Here is a 26,790-nt window from a genome sequence, read left to right as displayed (position 1 = left end):
ATATGAGGTGATTGAAAACACCATGGCTTGGATCAGGTGCACCTTAGAACGTTACAAGTAGGAGAACGTAGACCTAGTTTACTATTCTATATAATAAAATTGGCTAGAACATAGAATAAAATCTCAGTCAGCATCATGGAGAAAGAATTTTACATTTAACAATTCATACTATTGATAATGCATTATTTTGCTACTGTAATAGAAGTCTGTTATAAAATGCATACTGGAGACCATGTTAATGCCAAAATAATAAACTTTCCATAGGCAAGTGACAAGGATATATTGTGTATCATTAATATACATGGAAAACAATTAAAATCTCTGAGAAAAAGGAAGCTTGTAACTGAATTTTATTAAAGCACCGTATTTTGGATTTTTAACACCTTTGTTCCTAAAAGTTTAATATGGTATGACCTTTACAAAAGTTTTTTCCAAGGATGTCACAGTTTATTAGGCATACATACCCAATACATGGGGTCATGACAAGAGGGAGGTAAAGAGTAATATTTATGGATAGTGGACTCTGCTACATTCTCCCTGAACCCCAAACAAAGATAAAGAAGAAGACTCACTCTTATTCTCTGGGGGCAGGTTGTCTTAGTCTGGGTTCTCTAGAGTAGCAAAACGTATATATAAATATACGTAGAGAGATTTATTTCAAGGAAATGGCTCACACAATTGAGGGAGCTGGCAAGTCCCAAATCCATGGCTCAGGCAGCAGACTGGAGACCTTTGCTGGCTCATGGGGTTGAGGGGTTGACGAAACCAAAATCTGCAGGTCTGATGGCAGGCTGGAGGCTTCTGCAGGTTTACGTCCCGAGAACTGGACATCAGACGATGAGAAGAGTGCAGGGTCGAGAGAGAACGAACTTTGCCTGAACATCCCTTTATATACTGGAGGTAGGCCACACCCCCAAGGAAACTCCCCCCTTTCAGTTGATTGGCTGATCACATCAGATTGCATAATAGAAGGTGTTTATGTTATATTACATTATGGAAGAGCGCCCAGTCCAGTGTCTGCCAAGTCACTGAGAATTATAGGCTGGCCACATTGACACATAACTTTAGCCACCACAGGGAGGTACATTAAGATCCCATGGGAGGAGAAGAGTTCGGGAGCAGAGCTATCTCTGGTGACTTAGAGATTCATCTGGTGCCATAATACAAAGCCCATAGGAAGTCAAGTTGATTGTCTCAATTATACTCAATTTATTTAAAAATAGTTAATTATCATTCACATTTGTTGATAAAAAATTGAATGTGCAAAGAACCTACGGCTTACTCAAGGTTCTTTACCCATGGGGTGCTATGTTGCCAGAGTTAACATATGATTTTGGTTGGTGTCTTCTCCTGCATTTAAAATATTTAATAAAGATAGCAAGAGCTACATAAGAAGAAATATGTCATTCCTAAAAAGAGACTGAGCTTAACTACATCAGAGAAAATCTGTGATTCTTTCATTTAAAAGGTTGCTAAAAAAAGAAAAATTTTTTTTTTTTTTTTATGCTATGCTAAAACAATTTTGATACATAGCTTCAATCCTATTGCTTTCAAGGTAAGATCCAGCTGGCTGGAACCCATCAACTGTTAGATAGTCCTTGTATTCTGCGAAGATTCTTTGGCAGTTTTTGAGCCAACTGACTATTTAGAAGAGACTAAAGAGTCAGTTCTAATTGAGATTTAGCTGGTGAAAATGCAGTCCAGTTTCTTCATTGGAAAACCATGGAGTTAAAGAACTAATAGATTTTTTGACTTATTTACGCACATGAGAGAAGATGATAGCACCAAAATCCATCATCAACAACAGGTAAATGCCATCCCTGTCTTTCTTCTATTTCAGTCTATGCTAGTTCTGAAGCTGGCTGCTTTCTGTCTTAAAAACCAAAGCAAAACAAACAAACAAAAAATCCTTTGGGGCCACGGCATTTCAAATAGCAAACCAGTTATCAGTTACTGTTAGTATACCCTGTTATTTCTTCTTCCACTACTTAATATTTGTTAAAATGTCAATATTTGTGCAACAGGGTGTGTTTTGGGAGTCATTTTTCTAGGAATCAATAAGGATATATGACAATTCACTCGTACTTTCTTTTCTAGTTCCCCTTATGACCAAAGGGAGAATGGCTTGTATTGGTGTAGTCAGAGCTACAGGAAATTAAAGCCAGAGCTGGTAGAGTTTGCACAGCTGAGAATCTGAATGAAACTTTTTACTTTAGCTTTTATTCACTGGATTTTTTTTTTTCTTCTTCACATTTCAAGTTAGGAGAAAAAAACAAAACAAAACAAAAAAACTCATTTTTTTCTCCTTGTTCAGGTAAAACTATAAATTAGGCCTAAATATCAATAAGCCATAGATCTTTTTAAAAATTTTGGTCTATCACTTAAAGGACAGCTTAAACAGCTACCATGATTTTACTTGTTATTTATCGTGTACTATAAAATAAATAAAAGGAACATACGACTCCATGATGTATAATGTTTTTTCCCGTCTTACTTTTAAGGAAATTGCTGTAATGCTGACGAGGGCAAACCATGTGTAGCCTGTGGGTGGCATGGTCAGGAGTGCTGTTGCTTTTTGTAACGTTTGAAATCGACTCCACGCCAGCGGGTGTTTTCACTCATCCAGCTCTCAAACCAGCAATGTCTCCGGTGGTCCAGAACCAGCCTTTCAACATTTTCTGGGCTGCCCCCACCACACAGTGTAACCATTTCTTCGATGTGGATCTACAGCTTCAATTATTTAATATTATATCGAATCCTTCAGAGACTCAAAGCGGATCAAAAATGACCATATTTTATCCTAATGAATTAGGATATTACCCTTATTTTTCTAATGACAGAAAACCTTTTAACGGAGGCATACCACAGAATATGAGCCTCTCTAAGCATCTTGAGAAAACTGCTGATGACATTGCAGCAGTTATCCCTTGGTGGAGATCCGAAGGACTTGTTATCATTGATTGGGAAAACTGGAAACCCCAATGGGATAGAAATTGGGGCAATAGAATAATATATAAAAACTACTCCTTAGCCTTCACGAGAAACCACCATCCTGATTGGTCAGAAATGAAAGTGAAAACAGTTGCTCGACAGGAATTTGAAAATGCTGGAAAGAATTTTATGAACATTACTCTCACACTGGCTTCAGAAATGAGACCCAAATGTTTATGGGGCTTTTATCTCTATCCAGACTGCTACAATTATGATTACAGGATAAACCCACAGAGCTATACAGGTAATTGCCCAAATGATGAGATTTTCCGCAATGACCGACTCCAGTGGCTGTGGGCAAAAAGCAGTGCACTTTATCCTTCAATATATTTGGATAAAATATTGAAATCGAGTTTAAATGCTTTGAAATTTGTTCGTTACCGACTTAGAGAAGCCATGAGAGTTGCTGAAATGGCTCGACCTGACTATGCTTTGCCAGTTTTTATATTTTCCAGACCATTTTATTTACACAGCATTGAAGCTTTGTCACAGGTAAGAGTATAGTCACTCACATAAAAAATGGAAATTTAGTAGAATGACTATACAAAGTCTAGAAAAAAATGTTTTTGAAAGTTTGTGTCAGAAGTACTATTGAACCACCAAAACCAAAGCCACTGCCGTTGAAGTAGACAAAATACATCTTCTCCAGTGTTTTAAGATTACGGTAGAGAGAATATATTTTCTCGTTTGTTGTAGTGTAGCTGCATAAGCTGTGATTAATCTCTAGTCTTTAGAAAATGGCGCAGGTTCTGTTCACGATATGGCTGAGCAGCCTGTTCCACTCTTAACAAACACCCTAACACCTTACAACGTGTTTTCTCCTATTCACAATGGGTGATTGAGAACTTGACATGACTGATGCCATAATGATGCTCTAAGTAATCTCTGAAAACATTTTTTATTGCAGCAGCTGCACCTGTCTCTTTCAAAGGGATGCGGAGCTCTCTCAGCTCCTGTGGCCTTGGTCTGTCTCCTCTTCTTTGTTCTCTTGAGAAATGGCCTTCAGCCTAAAAGGCGGCAGCTAGAAAAGATGCCTGATATTTTTAATCTACAACTTTCTTTCTTGCTCCCTATCTTGGCCAGGGAAACTCTGGTGGCATAGTGGCTAAGTGCTATGGCTGCTAAGCAAAAGGTCAGCAGTTTGAATCCACAAGGCGCTCCTTGGAAACTCTACGGGGCAGTTCTACTCTGTCCTATAGGGTCGCTATGAGTCGGAATCGACTGGATGGCAGTGGGTTTGGTTTGATCTCGGCCAGAGTGGCCTTGGCAGAACAGTTCCACTAGCCGAGAGATTCTTATGTAAGTTTTTTCAGCCTGTTACAAACATACTGATTAGAGTCCAGATGTCTGACAGGCATATCTTTAGTTTAATAAAGAGTTTCTTGTAGTTGTTTTGTGATGTATAAGACCGTCTGTGGACTATGTGCTTAAAACATTAGGCAACCCTGACCTTACCCCTATAAAACTCTCCCACTAGCTCTTTAGAATTAGACAGAATTTGGGAGGAATTTAACCCCCTCTGTCTCTTGAATACCGGTATTGAATAAAGCCCTCTTACTGCTTACATCCTCCTGTCTCATTCCTGGCTTTGCAGCAGGCGGCTTGAACATGAGATTTGCAGTAAAACGGCCAAGTCGATTCCAGCTCATAGTGACCCTATAGGATAGAGTACAATTTCTCACTAGGGTTTCCAAGGTTGTAAATCCTTACAGAAGCAGACTGCCACTACATCTTTCTCCCAAGGAGCAGCAGGTGGGTTCAAACCAGCGACCTTTCAGTTAGCAGTCGAGTGCTTTAAGCACTGCACCACCAAACCAAAACCAAAACCAACCTGTTGCCGTTGAGTTGATTTTGGCTAGGGTTCCTTTATTATTACTATCAAGGCGTATGTTTCTTCAGATGTCAATCCAATTCTGAAACAATGTCACTGATAATTAGATATTTACTTGGAGTTTTTGGAGTTTAGCTCTTAAAGGAATTTCCTGAAGAACAGTTGTTAAGCTTGAGTTAAATCATATAACAGAGAGATTAATTTTAACCTGGGAGAAATTTCAGAATCAGTTTTTTTTTCCAATATGAAAGCTTAGCAGAAATTTTCTAAATTAAGAACATACAAAATAGAGCTTGGAATAAATTATTAACCATCTACATGTTTCGTTACATTTTTATGTTGTAATTGAGTAGGTTTATGGCGGAAAAAGCATAAATTCCATTGAGTTTTGTCTTTATGAGTCTACAACAGATCTAGTGGTTAGTGTCAAAACATTGCAAATTTCTTCTTTTCTCAAAGACCCATCTGAAATTTCACCTCCTCAAGGAAGCCTTCACCTCCTCCAAACAATAGATACTACTAATAGAGTGGGTGCTTCTCATATATGGAGTCCCAGGGTGGCACAAACTGATAAGCACTCAACTACTAGCTGAAAGGTCGGCAGTTCAAACCCACTCAGAGTCACCTGGGAAGACAGGCTTGGTGATCTGCTTCCAAAAGGTCACATCTTTGAAAACCCTATAGAGCACAGTTCTGCTCTGAAACACATGTCACCAGGAGTCAGAATTAACTGGACGGCAACTAATAACAACAACAACCAATACATACTTTATTATATTATAATTACTTATTTGTATATATGCCTCAACCACCAGACGAAAGCACTCCCTCCAGGACAGAAATTGAGCTCGATTTCATTTTTATATCCCCAGTGTCTAGAATATTGCCTGGCACATCATAAATATTTATCAAATAAAATGTTAACTACCAAGGTAGAATTCTGCTTTTCCAGAATTTTCCAATTCTGCTCTGTGGTCCTTTGTTTTAGACACAAAAATAATATTTCTCTATTGTGTGTTCTTTACCACAGTTGATGGATTGAGTCTTATATTTGAATTGTCAGTGACTAAATATGGTTTGGCTGACAACTACTCCTGATATTCTCTGTTCTAGGAAGACTTAATGCATACAATTGGTGAGAGTGCGGCTTTGGGGGCAGCAGGAGTGATACTGTGGGGAGGCTATGAATATTCTGCTTCAAAGGTAAGCACTGCTTTCTCTGTCAGCATCTTGCAAATATTCTAGATATATATATACATACATATATTTTAATTTTTTCACCCCAGAGCTAAATGATTGCCCACTTGACTTTAGTGACATTCAAAGGAAGAGGGGCTAACATTTTTTGAACATCTACTCTGTACTAGTGACTGTGATTAGTAATACGTTAGAAAAAGCATAAAGGTTTCAGATAGCCCTGAATTAGAGTCTAATCTTACATTCTAGTGATAACAAGGTACCTTAGTATTTGCCTGGGCAAGTTAACTAACCTCTCTGAATTGTATTTCTCCATCTAAAAAAAAAAAAAACAGTACTAAAATAAAACCTACTATGCAAAAAAAAAAAAAAAATTTTTTTTTTTTTTTGCATAGTAGGTTTTATTTTAGCAGGGATTTGGGTAGTTTAAATGACTATATATATGACAAGGAAAATGAATACTAAATTTAAAAATAATCATTATTTCACCTATACTAAGAAGAAGGGCAGATTCTCCAAAAATTATTATTTTTTTGATGGATTACCTGATGGACAGAAATGTATGTGGAAGGGGAAAATCATCTATCTAAAGGTTAATTAACAATCTACTCTTGATCATGGTGCACACAGGACATAACTTCAGTATTTTGCACAACTGCCTTTGGACACTGTCTGTTGCTCACCTGTCCCACTGCTTATGTGAGAATTCAGAGGCCACAGTTTTCCCCATTTCCAGGTATTAATGAGCACGCTGATTTTCAGGTATTAAAAAGTCCAGTCTCATCAAATATAAAAACAGCAATCTCTCTCTTAGTGTGGCTCAAAACAGCGAGAGAGTTGTTAAGGGTAGGGATCTGGGGCCAGGCTGCTTGGGGTCATAGCCCCTCTTGGTCATCTACTAGCCATGTGACCTTAAGCAATTCATTGAGTCTCCATGTGCTTCCATTTCTTTGTCTGTAAAATGAGGTTAATAATAGTATCTACCTCACAGAGTTGTTATGAGAACTACATCATGAATAGATGTAAAGCACTTACAGCGGTACCCAGCACATGGGAAGTGCCGTGTAAGTGCTGGTTATTAGCATCAGTTTAAAATTTTTAATCCCACCTCCCCACACCCCAGGTCTGGGTCTGAGGTGTGGGAAGGGGGGGGTATTTCTTTGTTCAGCCGCTTCAAAGATGGGTGCAGGAGGCAGGTGTGGTTGAGGGCAAGTGGGCTACCCTATTTTTATCTATTTGGTGATCTTTGTAATTATCTTTGTTGAAGGTCTTTTAACACAGCTGTCATGTCAGGGCTGTCCCTCTCTTGAGGGACTCCTGAGATTTGTTTTGAAACTCCATCTTTATCTCTCCCTTCCCTCCCCGATTGCACCATTCTCTGACTTGGGCAATGCACTCTTTAGCTGACCTCTTGTAACTTCCCCTTTCCTCCTTCTCCAGAGGTATAGCCCTGAGAACCCCTTTTCCCTTGGCCTTCTGGACCAAATCCTTTCAGAAAGCTGTACACCTGGCTATCTTCTGTGGGTGGCATCCTCTTGAACCATAAGCAGACTCCTGTATCCTTGCTATGTCAAATTTTGTGAGGGCAGACCACTCTCACTTCTGCCCTTTCTCTTTACTGGGCCCTTGTGGACTATTTCTATCAGCTTCCTACCTACAAACCCCTCCAGAGGACAGTCCAGCACCAGCTCTTCTCTCGTCACCAAAACTCCAGGGCACTGCTCTCAAACTTTATCTGAGCTCTTCTTTTTCTATTCTCCCCCTTACTAAGCTTGAGCCAGAGTCGGCCTTATATGCACATTCCTGATTCCCAGAACATTCTCCCCCAGATACCCACATGGCTCTCCTTTGCCTCCTTCAAGACTTAGCTAAATTTCACTCTGACCATGGTATTTAAAACTAAAATGCCCCTCACTCAGCTCAACCCTCCTTATGCCCCTTTCTTGTTATATTTTTATCTATAACACTCATCACCTCCTATATTATAACATTTATTTATCCTGTCTACTGTTGTCTTCTTCCCACTTGAATGTAATCTTCATGGGAACAGGGATTTTTCTGTTTTAACTACTTCTGTTCCCAGAACCTATAACAGGGCTTGGCACATAGCAGTATGTACTGAATAAATATTTGTGGAGTGAATGAATGAAGAAGTCAGCCTCTAAGCTCCATGGAGTTCTCTTGAGGCTCTAGGGCAGTACTCTCTACTTCAAACTTCCTTAGTAGAATCTTCTTTCCTCCCTACAAATTTCTAGCCACTTCTTTGTATAGGCTAGAGGTGGGTGGTTGTCTTATAACTCCTTAGTTATCAACCATTGTCTTAAGCTTTGGGTATCAGCTGAAACATCTCTCTCTCTCCCCACCCCTCTAGCAACCACTAACACATTTTCCATTTCTATAACTTTATCATTTCAAGGATGTTAACAAAAATGGGATCATGCAGTATATAACCTTTGGGATAGGCTTTTTTTTCCTTAGCATAATTCCCTGGAGCCATCCTGTTTTAAAGAGCAAAATTTCTTATACTGAAATTATAAATACATACATTATCTGGCTTAGCCACCATTGCTTGGAAGAATATTAAATGGGTAAATCCCTACTGCTCCATGGAGTTGGTCATGTGAAAATAAGGTTGACTCTTGCAACATGGATGGATTGTCCAACCTTTGATTTGCAATTTGAGCCCATACTAGAAACCACTGTGATCTTCTCTGTCCATGTAGCCGCTACTGCTGCTTCTCCTATTCCCCTCGCCCCCCACCCTCCATATAGTTTCTTAACATGTAAAGATGTGAACTCTTAGTTCTGGAGAATGATTTTTTTTTATAGGTGCCCCTCCAAGAGCTCCCAAACTGACTTTTTTTGTGTGTATCATCCCATAACCGATTTTTAAGTGAGACAATCACAAATATGTCCTCTACATTTCAGTTTTAGATAATGGCATGGTAGAGAGACAGAGCGCTGGAAAGAACCCTCATGTTGTTGATTTAGATATAAGATCACAAACATGAGGCTTATGCATAAAAAATTGGCATGGAAATGTGTTTTGGATAGCCCATACCACATTGTAGGAAAAAAAGAAACCCAAACGAATTATTTGATAACATTATAAAATGAGGCATTTTAAAATTTCTCTTGAGAACTCAAGGTGCCTGGCCTCAGTGGTCCAGCTGCTCCCTCTGAGTGGGGCTTCCACTCTTCAGTTGGTGCCAGCTCATTACCCTGCATTTGGGGTTTTTGACCCTGACTTAGACTCGGCCCTACATTCATTAGGAAAATCTGTGCGTGATTTTCTTCTCTGAGAGTTTTTATATCAAGGTTATATTTACTTCAGAGATAAATTTGATAGCTTTTCATTTCATTTTTCATGCTCTGAATCAATTTCATAACACAAAAATGATTTAATCTTTAAATGTTGAAAATAACTCAAACACAAAGATGCTTTGGTTTAGAAATGATTTTTGTTGTGGTAATTAATTTCTTCCCTAATTTAATGTTCTATTTTAATTAAGGTTTCTATCAAAAAAAAAATTTTTTTTTATCCCTTAAATCAATTTGGTGATTTATCATCAAACTTTCAATTTATTAGCATAAAAGAACACATAATGTGTTAACTTTAATTTAAAAAATAAGCTAAAAAAATTCTCTGAATCTTTAGTCCTATTTCTCATTCATATTTTTTTCTTTCTTTTTTTAATTAGATTTGTCAGGTGTAAAGGGTTTATAGATTTTTTTTTTTTGAAGACCTAGCTCTTGGGGTCATCTATTGATTCAGTTTTCTAATTTATGGATTTATGCTTTTATTATTTCCTTTCATGGGATTGATTTAAATAGAGAATGTTAATTATGTATTTAACATTCTTAGTATGCTTTAAATTGTCTGTTAGGACACTTTTTTAAGATCCAAAAACAGAAATGGAGACAAAGGCCCATGATAACATATATTCCTTTGGATAAAGGTGTAAAATAAGATAAAAGAAGATGCCCTGGAGGTCAGAAGAGGTCACCATATTAGGTGAAGGGTCACTTCCTGAGTCTTAGGAAATTTGATGGCCAACTGCTGGTACAGAGATGGAAATAGGAAAGGCATCCACTCAATGAAGCAAGTAGCTACTAACAGAGCACTGCCAAAAGTGGAAAAGTGACTCAGAGGATGCAGTGGGTTGGAGGGGTAGGAAGCATGGAGCAAAATTTAAGTGGAAAGGATACCTCTCAGTTCTTGATCAACCAGCACTTACACTGGTCTATAGCTGAGTGGGAATTCAAGTGAAAGTCCATGCCGAAATACCTTGATTTTTTGTTTGAGAATTGGATTGCCTGGTCAACAAAAGCATTTAAGACTGGGCATTTACAACTGAGAATTGCTTTGGCTGGATTAATAAGTTTTAATATGTACCATTCTAATTGTTCGTGGTCCCTGGGTGGTGCAAGCGGTTTGTGCCTGACTACTAACAGAAAGGTTGACGGTTTGAACTCATCTGCTGCGGAAGAAAGGCCTAGTGATCAGCTTCCATAAAGGTTACAGCCAAGAAAACCCTATGGAACAGTTCCACTCTGTATCACCCAGGGTCCTCTAAGTCAAAATTGACTTGATGGGAAAGGGTTTTTTACTCTAATTGTTTTTATTTTATAATTTGTTTGAAATTGTATTTTTTAATTTTTTCTTCAACCAAGTTATTTTTTAGGAGAATATTTTTAATTTCTTTCCTGTCTTTTCAGTGGAAACCCTGGTGGTGTGGTGGTTAAGTGCTACGTCTGGTAACCAAAAGGTCAGCAGTTCGAATCTGCCAGGTGCTCCTTGGAAACTCTATGGAGCAGTTCTACTCTGTCCTATAGGTTCACTATGAGTTGGAATCGACTTGATGGCACTGGGTTTGCTTTGGTTTGGTCAGGTCTTTTCAATGACCTCTTACTTTCTTCATGGATAATGTCCTTGATATCATTCCACAACTCATCTGGTCTTTGGTCACTAGTGTTCGATGCGTCAAATCTATTCTTCAGATGGTCTCTAAAGTCAGGTGGGATATACTCAAGGTCATATTTTGGCTCTCATGGACTTGCTCTGATTTTCTTCAGTTTCAGCTTGAACTTGCATACGCGCAATTGATGGTCTGTTCCACAGTTGGCCCCTGGCCTTGTTCTGACTGATGATATTCAGATTTTCCAACATCACTTTCCACAGATGTAGTCAATTCAATTTGTGTGTGTTCCATCTGGTGAGGTTCATGTGTATAGTCACCGTTTACGTTGGTGAAAGAAGGTATTTGCAATGAAGAAGTTGTTGGTCTTCCAAAATTCTACCATTCGATCTCTAGCATTGTTTCTATCACCAAGGCCATATTTTCCAACTACTGACCCTTCTTCTTTGTTTCCAACCTTCGCATTCCAATCGCCAGTAATTATCAATGCATCTTGATTGCATGTTTGATCAATTTCAGATTGTAGCAGCTGATAAAAATCTTCTGTTCCTTCATCTTTGGTCCTAGTGGTTGGTGCGCAAATTTGAAGAATGGTCGTATTAACTGGTCTTCCTTGTAGGCGTATGGTTATTATCCTATCACTGACAGCATTGTACTTCAGGATAGATCTTGAAACGTTCTTTTTGACAATGGATGCAACACCATTCCTCTTCAAGTTGTCATTCCCAGCATAGTAGACTACATGATTGTCTGATTCAAAATGGCCAATAGCAGTCCATTTCAGCTCACTAATGCCTACGATATTGATGTTTATGCATTCCATTTCATTTTTGATATTTCCAGTTTTCCTAGATTCATACTTTGTACATTCCAGGTTCCGACTATTAATGGATGTTTGCAGCTGTTTCTTCTCATTTTGAGTCGTGCCACACCAGCAAATGAAGGTCCGAAAAGCTTTACTCCATCCATGTCATTAAGGTCGACTCTACTTTGAGGAGGCAGCTTTTCCCCAGTCATCTTTTCAGTCCCTTCCAACCTAGGGGGGTCATCTTCCAACACTATATCACACAATGTTCCGCTGCAATTCATAAGGTTTTCACTGGCTAATACTTTTCAGAAGTAGACTGCCAGGTCCTTCTTCCTAGTCTGTCTTAGTCTGGAAGCTCGGCTGAAACCTGTCCTCCATGGGTGACCCTGCTGGTGTCTGAATACCAGTGGCATAGCTTCCAGCATCACAGCAACATGCAAGCCCTCCCCATACGACAAACTGACAGGCACGTGGGAAAGAAAGAAAAGACCAAGATGGATGTCAGAGGAGACTCTGAAACTTGCTCTCAAATGTCGAGCAGCTAAAGCAAAAGGAAGAGTTGATGAAGTAAAAGAACTGAACAGAAGATTTCAAAGGGCGGCTGGAGAAGACAAGGTATTATAATGACATGTGCAAAGAGCTGGACATGGAAAACCAAGCTGAAAGAACTGAAGGAAAAATTCAAGCCTCAAGTTGCAATAGTGAAAATATTAAATGACACAGGAAGCATCAAAAGAAGATGGAAGGAATATACAGAGTCATTATACCAAAAAGAATTAGCTGATGTTCAACCATTTCAAGAGGCCGCATATGATCAGGAACCAGTGGTACTGAAGGAGGAAGTCCAAGCTGTTCTGAAGGCATTGACGAAAAACAAGGCTCCAGGAATTGATGGAATATCAACTGAGATGTTTCAATAAACAGATGCAGCGCTGGAGGTGCTCACTCTTCTATGCCAAGAAATATGGAAGACAGCTTCCTGGTCAACTGATTGGAAGAGATCCATATTTATGCCTATTCCCAAGAAAGGTGATCCAACTGAATGTGGAAATTATAGAACAATATCATTAATACCACACGCAAGCAAGATTTTGCTGAAGATCATTCAAAAACAGCTGCAGCAGTATATCACTACAGGGAACTGCCAGAAATTCAGGCCAGTTTCAGAAGAGGACGTGGAACCAGGGATATCATTGCTGATGTCAGATGGATCCTGGCTGAAAGCAGAGAATACCAGAAGGTTGTTTACCTGTGTTTCATTGACTATGCAAAGGCATTCGACTGTGTGGATCGTAACAAATTATGGATAACATTGCAAAGAAAGGGAATTCCAGAACACTTAATTGTGCTCATGAGGAACCTTTGCATAGATCAAGACGCAATTGTTCGACAGAACAAGGGGATACTGGTCGGTTTATAGTCAGGAAAGGTGTGTGTCAGGGTTGTATTCTTTCACCATACCTATTCAATCTGTATGTTGAGCAAATAATATGAGAAGCTGGATATATGAAGAAGAATGGGGTATCAGGAATGGAGGAAGACTTATTAACAACCTGCCTTATGCAGATGACACAACCTTGCTTGCTGAAAGTGAAGAGGACTTGAAGCACTTACTAATGAAGATCAAAGACCGCAGCCTTCAGTACAGATTGTACCTCAACATAAAGAAAACAAAAATCCTCACAACTGGACCAATGAGCAAAATCATGATAAACGGAGAAAAGATTGAAGGTGTCAAGGATTTGATTTTACTTAGATCCACAATCAACAGGCATAGAAGCAGCCGTCAAGAAATCAAAAGACGCATTGCATTGGGTAAATCTGCTGCAAAGGACCTCTTTAAAGTGTTGAAGAACAAAGATGTCACCTTGAAGACTAAGGTGTGCCTGACCCAAGCCATGGTATTTTCAATCGCATCATATGCATGTGAAAGCTGGACAATGAATAAGCAAGACGGAAGAAGAATTGACACCTTTGAATTGTGGTGTTGCCGAGGAATATTGAATATACCATGGACTGCCAAAAGAACAAATTTTTCTTGGAAGAAGTACAACCAGAATGCTCCGTAGAAGCAAGGATGCTCTTAAGAGGCAAAGTATGTGTCTTACATACTTTGGACATGTTGTCAGGAGGGATCAGTCCCTGGAGAAGGACATCATGCTTGGCAGAGAACAGGGTCAGTGGAAAAGAGGAAGACCCTCAGTGAGGTGGATTGACACAGTGGCTGCAACAATAAGCCCCTGCATAACCATTGTGGGGATGGCTCAGGACCGGGCAGTGTTTCATTCTGTTGTGCATAGGGTCGCTATGAGTTGGAGCTGACTCGATGGCACCTAACAACGACAACAACATTTTTAATTTGAAAGCAACTAGGAATTTTTTTTGTTTACCTTTTCTTATTAATTTCTAGTTTCATTTCATTATAGACAGAAATGCAGTTGCTAAATTTAGAACTGATTGTAGAAGGTCAAGAGAAAAAGCTTGGAGAATAGTTGGTAAGCTATTGCAATAATCCAGTTGAAAGCTGGTGGTGACCTGGACCAGAGTGGTAACAGTGGCTGAATTCTGGATGTATTTTGAAGGTAGACTGAAGAGAATTCGACGATGAATTAAATATAAGAGGGAAAAAAAAAAAAGTAAAGAATGGCTCCAGGATTTTACTGCTGAGGTATTAGAAAGAACGGGTTGGCATATGCTGAGATGTAAAAGGCTTCCAGAGTTTTAGGTTGGGGAGAGGATCAGGATATGGGATTAAGATATGTCAAGTTTAAAATGCTTATAAAGTGTCCAGGTGGAGATGTCAAGTGAGTAGGAGAGTATATAATCAGTTTAGGGATAAGGTCTTGGAGATATACATTTGAGAGTTGTTCACATTCAGGTAGAATGTAAAGCAGTGAGACAGGATGAGTTTATCTGGAGAATGAGTATAGCTAGAGAAGATCAGTTGTCCAAGATTTAGCCTAGGGCACTCCAGTGTTAAGATGTAGGGAGGGCGAGCTGGAACTAGTAAAGCAGACTGAAAAGGAACACCCAGTGTGGTGGGAGAAAAACCACAAGACTTAATGGACTGGAAACTAGGTGAAAAAGTGTTTCAAGGAGGAAGGCTGGGGCAGAATATGGATGGTGAAGGTGAACTTGATGGTACTAGCCTATGCTATTCTTCACTGGCTTAAATTACCCTTACGTTGTACTTGTTGTTGTTCACTTGCTTGTTTTTATTCCATCTGTCTGAGAAACCCCCTCAAATGCCTGCCTCAGAGGAGTAGTCTTGTCTTGATTGAAAATAGCATTTGTTCCCAAATTAAGTGTGAGGCTTACCCAAACTGAATGTACCCAGGACAAATAATATTATGGATTGAATTTTGTCCCCCCAAAATATGTGTCAACTTGGCTAGTCCATGATTCCCAGTATTGTGTGATTGTCCACCATTTTGCCATCTGATGTGATTTTCCTATGTGTTGGAAGTCCTATCTCTATGAAACCCTGGTGGTGTAGTGGTTAAGAGCTACAGCTGCTAACCAAAAGGTTGGCAGTTTGAGTCCACCAGGTGCTCCTCAGAAATCCTATGGGGCAGTCCAACTCTGTCCTATAGGGTCTCTATGAGTTGGAATTGACTTGAGCGTAATTTTTTTTTTTAATGATGTTAATGAGGTAAGATTAGAGGCAGTTATGTTAATGAGTTAGGACTCAATCTACAAGATAGGATTGTGTCTTAAGCCAAGAGAGATGTGAACAGAGACAGGGGGACCTCATATCACCAAGAAAGAAGCACTGGGAGCATAGCATGTTCTTTGGACCTGGCACCTCTGTGCTGAGAAGCACCTCAACCAGTGGAAGACTGATGATAAGGAACCTCCTCCAGAGCTAACAGAGACAGAAAGCCTTCCCCTGGAGCTTGCACCCTGAATTTAGACTCCTAGCCTCCTAGACGGTAAGAGAATAAATTTCTCTTTGTTAAAAACTTTGACTTGTGGTATTTCTGTTTTAGCAGCACTAGATAACTAAGATAGAATTTGGTACCAGGAGTGGGGTGCTGCTCTAACAGATACCTAAAATGTGGAAGCAATTGTTTTGAAGAGACTATTGGTGGAATTATGGATATCAAAGATAATTCTGGTGAGGACACAGAAGGAAATGAGGAGAGCTGTTACACTGGAGATGGTGCAGATGACGAGAGGCAGTAGGGGAGAACTGGCAGCAGCAGAACCAGGAGACCTGCATAAGAAAGCAATAGAGCCAACCCACAGACTGAGAGAGCTGAGTACCTGTGAGCAGAAGCCTTCCTGGTGGAGTGGGGTGCTTCCAGGCATTTATCGGTAGAGCTAGGCTTGCCGACCCATAGAGAAGAGAGCTGAGTGCGTTCTAACCGAAGTTTACTGGCAGAATGGGGTGCCTCCAGGCACTTACTGGTGATGCTCAAGAGCTTTGAAACACTTGCCCTAGCAGGTCTAGCAGGGTAGACACAGGCAGTGAGGCTGAGGGCTGAGAGGCCATGGAACAAGGAAGCAGAATCAGAAGAGACAAGGAACAGAGGAAGCAGACCTGCCTCAGTCTCCAAGTGTATAGCCCTGACTTCTGGGGTCTCAAAGGGTACAGTTGCCACTCAGATGGACTGTAAGAATGGGGCCTCCCAAAGCTGAGGGAGCAGAGTTGCCATTCCAGTGGACCTGGAAGGTGGAGCTGAAGCCTAGGGCCAAGGGGCCTTCATCCAGAGTCTGGAGAGTGTGGCCAATACCTACAGTCTGGAGGACGGGGCTATTGTGTGAATGGTCTCAGAGAACAGCGGATTATTTTCAAGACTTGAGGGCTAATGTAACATGTTCTGCTGACTTGCTTGGTGCCTGTTATCCCTTCTTTCCCTTAAATTTCTCCCATTTGTAATGGAAATGTCTAGTTTGTGCCTGTTCCACCACTGTACTTTGGAAGCAGATAACTTGTATTCTAGATTTCACAGATGAAGAGGAATTTTTGGATTTTGGACTTAAAGTTGATTTAAGACTTTTGCTATAATATGATATGGTGAATGTGTTTTACATATGGCAAGGACATGAATTTTTTGGGGCCAAAGGGTGGAATATTAAGGATTGAATTGTGTCCCCCCCAAATTAAGTGTCAATTTGGTTAGGCCACGATTCCCAGTATTGTGTGACTGTCTACCATTTTGTCATCTGAAGTGACTTTCCTATGTGTTGCGAATCCTATCTCTATGCTGTTAATGAGGTGGGATTAGTGGCAGTTATGTTAATGAATTAGGACTCTATCTACAAGATTGGATTGTGTCTTAAGCCAGTCTCTGTTGTAATAGAGAAAAGTGAGCAGAGAGACAAGGGGACCTTATACCACCAAGAAAGAAACACTGGGAGCATAGCACGTCCTTTGGGCCCGGGGTCCCTATGCTAACAAGCTCCTTGACCAGTGGAAGATTGATGATAAGGACCTTCTTCCAGAGCTGACAGAGACAGAACACCTTCCCCTGAGGCTGGTGACCTCCTAGCCTCCTACACTGTAACAGAATAAATTTCTCATTGTTAAAGCCAGGTACTTGTGGTATTTCTGTTATAACAGCACTAGATAACTAAGACACACATAGCCTTTTCATAACTCATTATTGCCAAAAGTGCTACCCATCATTAAAAGCCTTATCCTGCCTTATGATTTTCTATATGAATCTCCTAAATCCTTATAAGGTGGACTCACAGTTCTGGGGTCTCCTCTCATTGAAAAAACATCCCACCGTTTTAATTAATTGAGTTTAAACATGCATTATAGTTAATATTGATCAAAATAATTGTACTAATAGAAAATTCAATTTATATTATTAATACATCTACTAGAATTTTCTTTTGCCTATGAACCTTGACATATGGATCAAGGCAGGCACCAAGATTTCAGCCAGACTCTTCTAGGTTAACTGAAGATATCATTTCAAATAGGCCAGCTTATTGTAGCAGCATAGTGTGATCATTGATGGGTGGAAATATGTCCTAGTATAAAATAAAGCACAATGTTGTAGACACATCTATGACACACCAAATGGCAGGCTTGTGAGAAGACAACCCTACCTACTGTCATTGGACTGTATATCCTAGAGCAAATGACTAGAGCATTTGCTTGTAAATAACTTCTTCTATATTGTATTTCCCACAACACTGTGATGGATGAGTTATCGTGTATTTATACAATGAAATACTGAGCAGAAGCTTAAGTAAGCCAGAGCTACATGTATCAAAATGAAAAAAAAAAAAAAAAAAAACCTCAAACATATGTTGAATTTAAAAAGCAAGTTACAAAAAATATATATATATCACATGATGTAATTTATGTAAATGTTTAAAAACACAAAACACTACATATTGCTCATAATGATAAATAAATGTAGTAAATTCAAAAAAAAAAACATGGGTGCAAAGACTACCCACTAACTTCAGGAGAATGGTTATCTCTGGGGAGGTAGAAAAAAAGAATAGGGTAACTTGGTGGACTTAGAAAAATCTGACCTAATGTTAACATGTATAAGTACCAGTGTTAAAAATATTTCACAATTAAATTAAAATTTGACAAAATCATCCCCTATTAGTGATGATCTTTTAAAAGCGTTGTTACAAATATCTCTTTACATTAACGAATAGCCTCAACGTGGGAAAATGCAGACTCATTTTCCCCTGAGAACGATATGGAATTGGTTGATCACAGTGTTCCTAATCAAAGTCAAGTATTATTGTTAATGTGACTTTACAAAGGTTTAGTCCCTCACTGAAATGATCAATCCACTGAAGTGCTCTTCTTCTTTAGCCTTATCAATGACGAAAGTTTAGGCATTAATATACCACCTGAGTAATAGGATCCAATTTTAGGATGATTCAAACAGGTTTCCTTTTTTTTTTTTTTTTTACCTTACAGGAGACCTGTTTATCTGTGCAACAATCTATTCTAGGATCACTGGGCTATTATATTGTTAATGTGACATCTGCAGCCACACTCTGCAGTAGAAGTCTATGTAACAATAATGGAAGGTGTGTCCGGAAAACACCTGAATCCTCCTCCTATCTGCATATGCCTGAAAGCAGCAGGAAGAAATACCTTCCAAATAAAAGCTTCAGATTCATCATTTCTCAAGAAAAAAAGCTGAAGGCAGTAAAAGACATGAAGAATGAATTTGTGTGTCAGTGCTATTACGGCTGGCACGGAGAGTCTTGCAAGCAACACTCTTCAGACTTGTTGGCAAGGAAGAATAAGGCTTCTACCGTTAGCTTGAATCTGTCTGTTTTTCTCAGTGTGACCTTATCTGTGATTATGCTGATTTTTTTCTTATCCCCTACTATAAAGTCAATTTTTCCTTGAAATATTTAAGAATAGAAAATGTTGATTGTTTTTTTTTCTTTAACTACAAACCTTTTTAAAAACATTTTTTGGCTTTAACGTAAAATAATAACAATCATTGACTCTATTTATTGATTTAACAAATATTTATTGGGTGCTTACTTCATGCTAGGCACTAAGGATAAGGAGTCAGGACATACCAAAGGTCTTGCCTTTGGGGAACTTAACTTCTTATAGGAAAATGACAAGAACAAGTAAACAATAGACAAACAACTACATATATATGAGATGGTTTTAAGCGCTGTGGGGAATAACGAATCAGGGTAAAGGGGTTGGAGAGTGTGGGAGAGTGCTGGTAATTTTACGTAGGATAGTCAAGTAAGAGGAATCCTGGGTGGTACAAATGGTTAAGCACTCAACTACTAACCAAAGGGTTGGTCATTCAAACCCACCCAGAGGTACTTTGGAAGAAAAGTCTGGCAATCTACTTCCAAAAGGTCACAGTCTTGAGAAGCCTATGTGAAGTTCTACTCTGACACACATTGAGTCAGCAAGAGTTGGAATCGACTTAATGGAAGCTGGCTTGGCTAGTCAGATAAGGCCTCTCTAATGGGGAGAGCTGAAGGCAGGAGGAGCAGGCCACAAAGGTATCTGGAGAAGAGCAATCCTTGGAATAGGGAACAGCAAATGCAAAGCCTTTAAGTGGGCACAGATCTAGAGTGTTCCATGTCCCACATGGACGTCAGGAAGGCCCGTGTGGCTGATGACGAGGAAGAGTGAGAGGAGTGGGGAGCCAGATCATTAAGTAACTTTACTCAAACTAAGATTTTTGAGTCAAAAGATCTCTTTTCTTAAATATCTCTTCTCTTAAATAACTGAATAGAAATTTCTAGAGGAAAAGAAGTCAAAGAACACATAATACCTACATTTAAAAAATAAATATACAGTCATTCAGTTGGGTAGTAAAAGAGTACCTATTATGATTAGTGATTGATTTGCTAAAATAGTCTTAAACCACAACAGTTTATAGCAAATTGGAGAATTTTAAATAAGGTCATATGGGGCATGGAACACACAACAAAGTGGGGGCTAAAGATGGCAAATATTATTTTATAGCTCTTTCTCCTGCAGGGTTTGAGAATTCCTAATAGAAGTGATCCCAGGGTAATCAAGTTATGCAGGTAAAAGGAAATCCGAACTGAACACTGTAGGGTTCAACTTGTCCAAAGTATCACCAAAGATCTTGGAAATTCAATCAGCAGTCATCAGTATCAGGAGGTAAGCCCTATGAGACCCCAGTGAAACGGAATTTGTGGGAAATTCTTCAATTCAGTACTTGCTGGTTTAATAAATTATACTATATCCAGGCAATTCATTTCATCTCAGTACTCCATACATGAATTATTTATTTGAAAAATTCCTGTGGTTTGGGATTCACTTGACCTCACCTAGGTATAGTCCAGATCATCTTTCATTAAAAAAAAAAAAAAAAAAACCCGTCGCTGTTAAGTCGATTCCGACTGGTAGCCACCCTATAAGACAGAGTAGAACTGCCCCATAGGGTTTCCAAGGTGCACCTGGTGGATTCGAACTGCTGACCTTTTGGTTAGCAGCTGTAGCTCTTAACCACTACAACACCAGGATTTCCAAAGCTTTGGCAGTGGTGGATTTGAACCCATGCCCCCAAAGAGACTGGAGCCTTAGTCTAGTGCCTTAGACACTTGGCCACACTACCGTCTGCCTATCTTTCATAAAGGCCCATATAATAATGCTATTTCTCTCCCTAGTTTGAGGAAGATGTTTTCCTGCCTACTATCTTTTTGCAAGTATTATACTTTCATATGTGCTTCTTCATGGACAGGATAGAGCAGTGATAGGAAGATCGCATTCAGGCTCAGACTTACATTCATTTGCCCATTCATTCATCACTCTTTCATCTATTTTGGGAAGAACTAAAAGAACCAATGAAAAAAAGCTAAATTGAGGGCTCTTTGCTAAGTCCCCCTATTCTGTTGATATCCTGCTGTACCAAGGGTACAGTTATAGTAATTTAACTCTTCTGCCCAAGCAAGGGAAACCCTGGTGGCGTAGTGGTTAAGTGCCATGGCTGCTAACCAAGAGGTTGGCAGTTCGAATCCACCAGGCGCTCCTTGGAAACCCTGTGGGGCAGTTCTACTCTGTCCTATGGGGTCGCTATGAGTCGGAATCGAATCGACGGCAGTGGGGTTGGGTTTGGCCCAAGCACAAAATTGTTTTTACAGCTACGGAAGTTAGTACTAAGCCATGATAAGTGATAAGGAATGGGTCCTTCCATCCTTACAGTGATGGTAAATTTTTCAACAACTATTATTTTAGGGTTTTGCTCTTCACTGAATTCCAGTAAACCAGGAAAAGGCATGTTATGAATTGAATTGTGTCCCCCCAGAATGTATGTCAACTTGGCTGGGCCATGATTCCCAGTAATGTGTGATTGTCCACCATTTTGTCATCTAATGTGATTTATCTATTTGTTATAAATCCTACCCTTTATGGTGTTAATGAGGTGGAATTAATGGCAGTTGGCAGTTCTGTTAATGAGGCAGGACTCAATCTACAAGATTAGATTGTGTTTTAAGTAAATCTCTTTTGAGATACAAAAGAGAGAAATGAGCAGAGAGACAGGGGGACCTCACACTATCAAGAAGGCAGAGCCAAAAGCACATGTCCTTTGGAGATGGGGTCCCTGCACTGAAAAGCTCCTAGACCAGGGGGAGATTGATGATAAGGACTTTCCCCCAGAGTTGACAGAGAAAGACTTTCCCCTGGAGCTGGTGCCCTGAATTTGAACTTCTAGCCTCCTGGATGTGACAGAATAAACCTCTGTTTTTTAAAGCCATCCACTTGTGGTATTTCTGCTATAGCAGTACTAGATAACCAAGACAGGCAGATATTAATAAATATTATTACCATTTTGAAGATGGGGAAAATAAGATACAGAGAAAATGAAAGGCATGGCCAATTTGACCCAGAAATCAGCAAATGCAAGGCCAGGATGCACATCACTGTTCTTTACTGTTTTAACTACAGTGCTTCTAGAATAATTAGGGCATAAGAAGGACTAAGGCAGATGAAAGAAAAAGGGGAAAAATATAGCCAATGTATAGAAGAAAAGAGGAAATACTCCTGTCCTATTACCCACGGATAATCATGTAACTTTATCTAAATAAAATACGAGTTTCACTTAAATTTAATAACAAATAAAAGAAATTAAACTGACAAAATAGCCAGACTTCTAACTTCAAATTTCTTCAAAATTTTGGTGTTTTCATTAGAAAAAAAAAAACAAAACCCTAAAGTTAAAAACAGATTATGAAAAACATTGAGTTTGTGGTTATAATTTCTTTTGATTTGCTTAATTTTGGATTTCTAGAATATAGTACCTAGTCATATCATAAAATGATAAGTTATCAATTATATCTAATTCAAAAACAAATATACATACCTTTTTTTTAAAAGAGCAACATTGAAACACTATTCCTATGCTTATGATAATTCTCCAAGAGAAATTAATAAAGGGTTCATCTGTAAGCAAAATATCTTCTGAATACTACAAATTACTTTAGTTAATGAAACATACCAGGTAGTCCGTGTGTAAGCCCAAAGAGAGCTCCTCAGTCTACTAAATTATCTGATCAATGACACTTTCTGTATTCTAGGACAACATTGTTTCTTGCCTCCTACTAACTTCTTAAAAAATCACAGCATCTTTGTTTGGATATAAACTATTTTTTTTTTTTAATAATTTTTATTGTGCTTTAAGTGAAAGTTTACAAATCAAGTCAGTCTCTCTCACAAAAACCCATATACACCTTGCTACACACTCCCAATTACTCTCCCCCTAATGAGACAGCCTGCCCTCTCCTTCCACTCTCTCTTTTCGTGTCCATTTCGCCAGCTTCTAACCCCCTCTACCCTCTCATCTCCCCTCCAGGCAGGAGATGCCAACATAGTCTCAAGTGTCCACCTGATCCAAGAAGCTCAGTCCTTACCAGCATCCCTTTCCAGCCCGTTGTCCAGTCCAATCCATGTATGAAGAGTTGGCTTTGAGAATGGTTCCTGTCCTGGGCCAACAGAAGGTCTGGGAGCCATGACCAATGGGGTCCTTCTAGTCTCAGTCAGATCATTAAGTCTGGTCTTATGAGAACTTGGGGTCTGCATCCCACTGCTCTCCTGCTCTCTCAGGGGTTCTCTGTTGTGTTCCCTGTCGGGGCAGTCATCGGTTGTAGCTGGGCACCATCTAGTTCTTCTGGACTCAGGCTGATGTAGTCTCTGGTTCATGTGGCTCTTTCTGTCTCTTGGGCTCATAATTGCATTGTGGACATAAACTTTTTGATCAGACATTTGTTCCTCCCACTTGCTAACAGCTCCACTTCACCCATTTTTTAATTGGAAGAAAAGTATGTCTTCATCTGACAAGTTGTACATCATAAACTTACATTCTGGTCCTTGATAAATTCATGTCATTATGTTTATTTTCATATTGAAGACATTCTTTTCAAAGCCTCTGACTTTCTCTTCTAATTTAGACTCTCATTTTCAGCTCAGGGTAGCTTTCTTTCATTATTTTTCGAATGGTTTCCTGTCTATTTCATTTATGAAATTATGATTCGATGTATTTTGGCTCTCCTGGGTCTGTAAGTTTGTGTCACTTTCCTCTAATATATTCTGCCTCTGCCTCTTTTGCTTTATACTGTATTATAGATTTGTTCACCTTTTCTTCTGGGGTATTAGTTTAGTCTTCACACTTTGACACTCATTTTCAATTTAAAGAATTCCTTGTCACGTGATTGCTCATTTTCATAGCAGCCTTGGATTCAGTAGTTTCTTAAATCTCTGAGAATACTATTTGTTGTTGCTACTGTTTTTACATTTCTCTTGGTTCCATTTCCCCTGGGATCAATTGCTCCCTTTCTTGATCTTTTCTCTTTCACACTGTTAGTCTGTATCAAATATTTTGGGATCTTTTGTCATTCATTCATACTTAGGAAGGACTATAGTGATTGATGAAACTGTCATAAGAATTCTTCTGCTGCATTTCTTTGAGTATATTTACCCCCCAATCTTATTTAAACAAACAAAAAACCATTGCCGTTGAGTCAATTCTGACTGGTGGTGACCCTATAGGACAGAGTAGAACTTCCCCATAGAGTTTCCAAAGAGCAGCTGGTGGATTCAAACGGCTGACCTTTTGGTTAGCAGCCGAGCTCTTAACCACTGTGCCACCACGGCTCCCCAATCTTATTACCCACAGAAAATCATTTACCTTTTTCTAAATAAAATATTAATTGCCTTTAAATTTAATAGCAAACAAAAGAAACTAAAATGAAGAAACTGCCAGACTTCTAACTTCAAATTTCTTCAAAATTTTGGTTTGTTAAACGAACAAACAAAAATCCAACATAGAATCAGCAGGGTTCTGTGTTCAATGGTAGGGGAGACTGCCAATTCTGTGAAAGGGACAGGGGCATGTTGACGAGTAAGATTCTATCTGGAGCATGTGGGTAGAAAACAGGCAGGTTGGTAGGAACCCCCACAATTATCAAAGTAAGGAGAAAATTATTGTGGGAGAGGAGTGTAATTCCCTCATGGGTTAGCAGCCTTTCCTTTTTTATCCCCTCTGTGACCTCCACCGAGACCCAGCTCTATCAAGCTTTTGCTTTTATATTTGGTTCAACATCCAAATCCTTAGCCCCACCTAGGAAGATCTTTTTACAGTGTTTAAATGTTCTAGGGTCACATGTCTCTGCTGCTTGCCATTCTATATACTCTGGGAAGTAGAATGCCTAGATTTGCTGTACTGGAAGCAGTATTTTGGTTGATTGGTCTGAGAATTGGACCTCTATCCTCTTGTTTTTTGGATCTGCTGCCTCCAAGCTTGAGGTGTTTCTGCTTCTCTCTCTCTGTCATGGAAGGAGCAGCCCATACTCTTAGAGTGACTTTCTACTATATTTGCTTTTCCTTATTAAAAAATTCTCATTTATTCAATTCCGTCTGTTTTCAGTCTTTGAGTCATGCTATCCCTTCTTGTTTTCTACTTTATATGGAATTTATTCTACGGAAATGTGCTGAAGATGATGTATCTGCTCAGTTTGCCATTTTAGGCCACTTTTTGTTGTTTCGGTGATTTTGACTCATGGCAGCTCCACGTGTGGCAGGGTAGAACTGTGCTCCACAGGGTTTTCAATGGCTGCGATATTTTGGAAGTAGATAGCCAGGTCTTTCTTCCACCTTTGGTGGAATTCGATCTACCAACTTTCATTAGTATCAAGTGCTTAACTGTTTGTACCACCCAGGGACTCCTTTTCAACGATTAGTCCTAGTAAATTAATGTTGTCATTACCGAGGATGATACCTATTAGGCCTAGTAAGAGTCAATTCTTCCATCCATATTAGGATGTTCTTTTTTTTTTAATAATACATGTTGTAATATGCAAGCACTTGACCCCTTTTTTCTCTTTAATCTGGAAATCTTAAACATATAGTATTCTTTATTTCCCTGTTTTCCCAAATAAAAGTCTCAATCAAAGTTTTCTTTCTTCCTTTCTAAGCCAGTGAATTTAAATTGGGTATTTTAAGAAAGCAATGGCCAGTTATACCAAGACACTTTTAAGAGAGTCTGACTTTGGTTATAAAGAGATTTAATGCAAGCCTCTCGTTTAACTTAGAGGCCTGAGTCATCCCTGTAATGACATGTTTCCCTGAACCGTGACAGGGCATCCTTTGCCACTCAACCTCTACTTTCCATCAGGTGACTAAAGGACCAGCACCAAACAAAAGCAAAGGTAAAATATACTTTTTGTTCTGCTTGAAAAATTCTAAGGACTGTTTTTAGAAATATGCTTTCTTAGGGGCATTAGAGGAAAACAAATTTTGGCTAACTTCTTGGAGTCCCGCAATTTCTTTTCTAGCATAAATTGCTTGACTGCATTTACTTGCCAAATGTCCTACCTTTCAAAATGTGAACTTGTTTTTAGGAACCTAACATGTTAAAAAATACGTTTTTCACTGATAGTTATAAGTTGATTTTCAGTTAATTTTCTAAATATAAATTTGTATTTGAAAATGAGTCTACTTTAATGACGACTCAAGCCTTGCTTCATTTCTTCTCTTCATGTGCAATCTCCTGAAAAGCAGCTTCTTGCAATATGTTGGATTATCATAACCTAATACTTGCCTGGTAATAACTTCAAAGTATATTTCCCAAAGCAGGCTAATAAACTAACTGTAATTAAGCAGTCGAACATATGGCTTTGTGCGCGAGGCACATGTTTTAAATTTTTCATAACTGATGGCAGTGAAGGATTCCTCAGACTAATTTTGTGGACATCAATAACTTCCATTAGACTATAAGCGTATTTCTTTATTTGATCAAGATTTTTGCATAATGTGTTTTAAAAGATGTGTTCTATAGTTATTATACCGCTACGGGCAGTACTAGAGGACTGTTATTTGGAAAAAGTATTGCAATTTTAAGGAGACATATGACATTTAAAAAGGGTTCAGAGAATAGCTGTTTATTGGCCATAAAAATAAGCTTTAAAATACCTTTCCACATAATAATAAAGGGACTGAACATATAGAGATAGTAATCAACAGGCACTTCAAAACAGAAAATCTCTTAGGAATTGGGAAGACAATATCTATCTGTCTATCTATCTATCTATCTATCTATCTATCTACCTAT

General features: G+C 39.0%; 1 protein-coding gene across 1 annotated transcript; it reads left to right on the top strand.

The window, feature by feature from the left end:
* The first annotated feature begins 2,532 nt into the window (after positions 1 to 2,532).
* LOC126081557 (hyaluronidase-4-like) lies at positions 2,533 to 19,088 on the top strand. Its single transcript, XM_049893538.1, has 3 exons — positions 2,533 to 3,483; positions 5,936 to 6,025; positions 18,648 to 19,088. The coding sequence occupies exons 1-3, from the start codon at positions 2,533 to 2,535 to the stop codon at positions 19,086 to 19,088; spliced, it is 1,482 nt and encodes a 493-aa protein (XP_049749495.1).
* The last annotated feature ends 7,702 nt before the right edge of the window (positions 19,089 to 26,790 follow it).

The sequence above is a fragment of the Elephas maximus genome, chromosome 8, assembly GCF_024166365.1.
Source record: "Elephas maximus indicus isolate mEleMax1 chromosome 8, mEleMax1 primary haplotype, whole genome shotgun sequence".
In the NCBI taxonomy this organism is placed as follows: Eukaryota; Metazoa; Chordata; class Mammalia; order Proboscidea; family Elephantidae; genus Elephas; species Elephas maximus.
Note: the sequence above shows the minus strand (reverse complement) of the source record. Positions and strands in the feature narration are given on the sequence as shown.

Excerpts from the sequence above, each read along its gene's own strand:
- LOC126081557 (XM_049893538.1), top strand. The coding sequence starts at position 2,533 with ATGTGTAGCCTGTGGGTGGCATGGTCAGGAGTGCTGTTGCTTTTTGTA. Across the intron at positions 3,484-5,935 it reads GCATTGAAGCTTTGTCACAG|GAAGACTTAATGCATACAAT; the intron begins GTAAGAGTATAG and ends TCTCTGTTCTAG. Across the intron at positions 6,026-18,647 it reads ATGAATATTCTGCTTCAAAG|GAGACCTGTTTATCTGTGCA; the intron begins GTAAGCACTGCT and ends TTTACCTTACAG.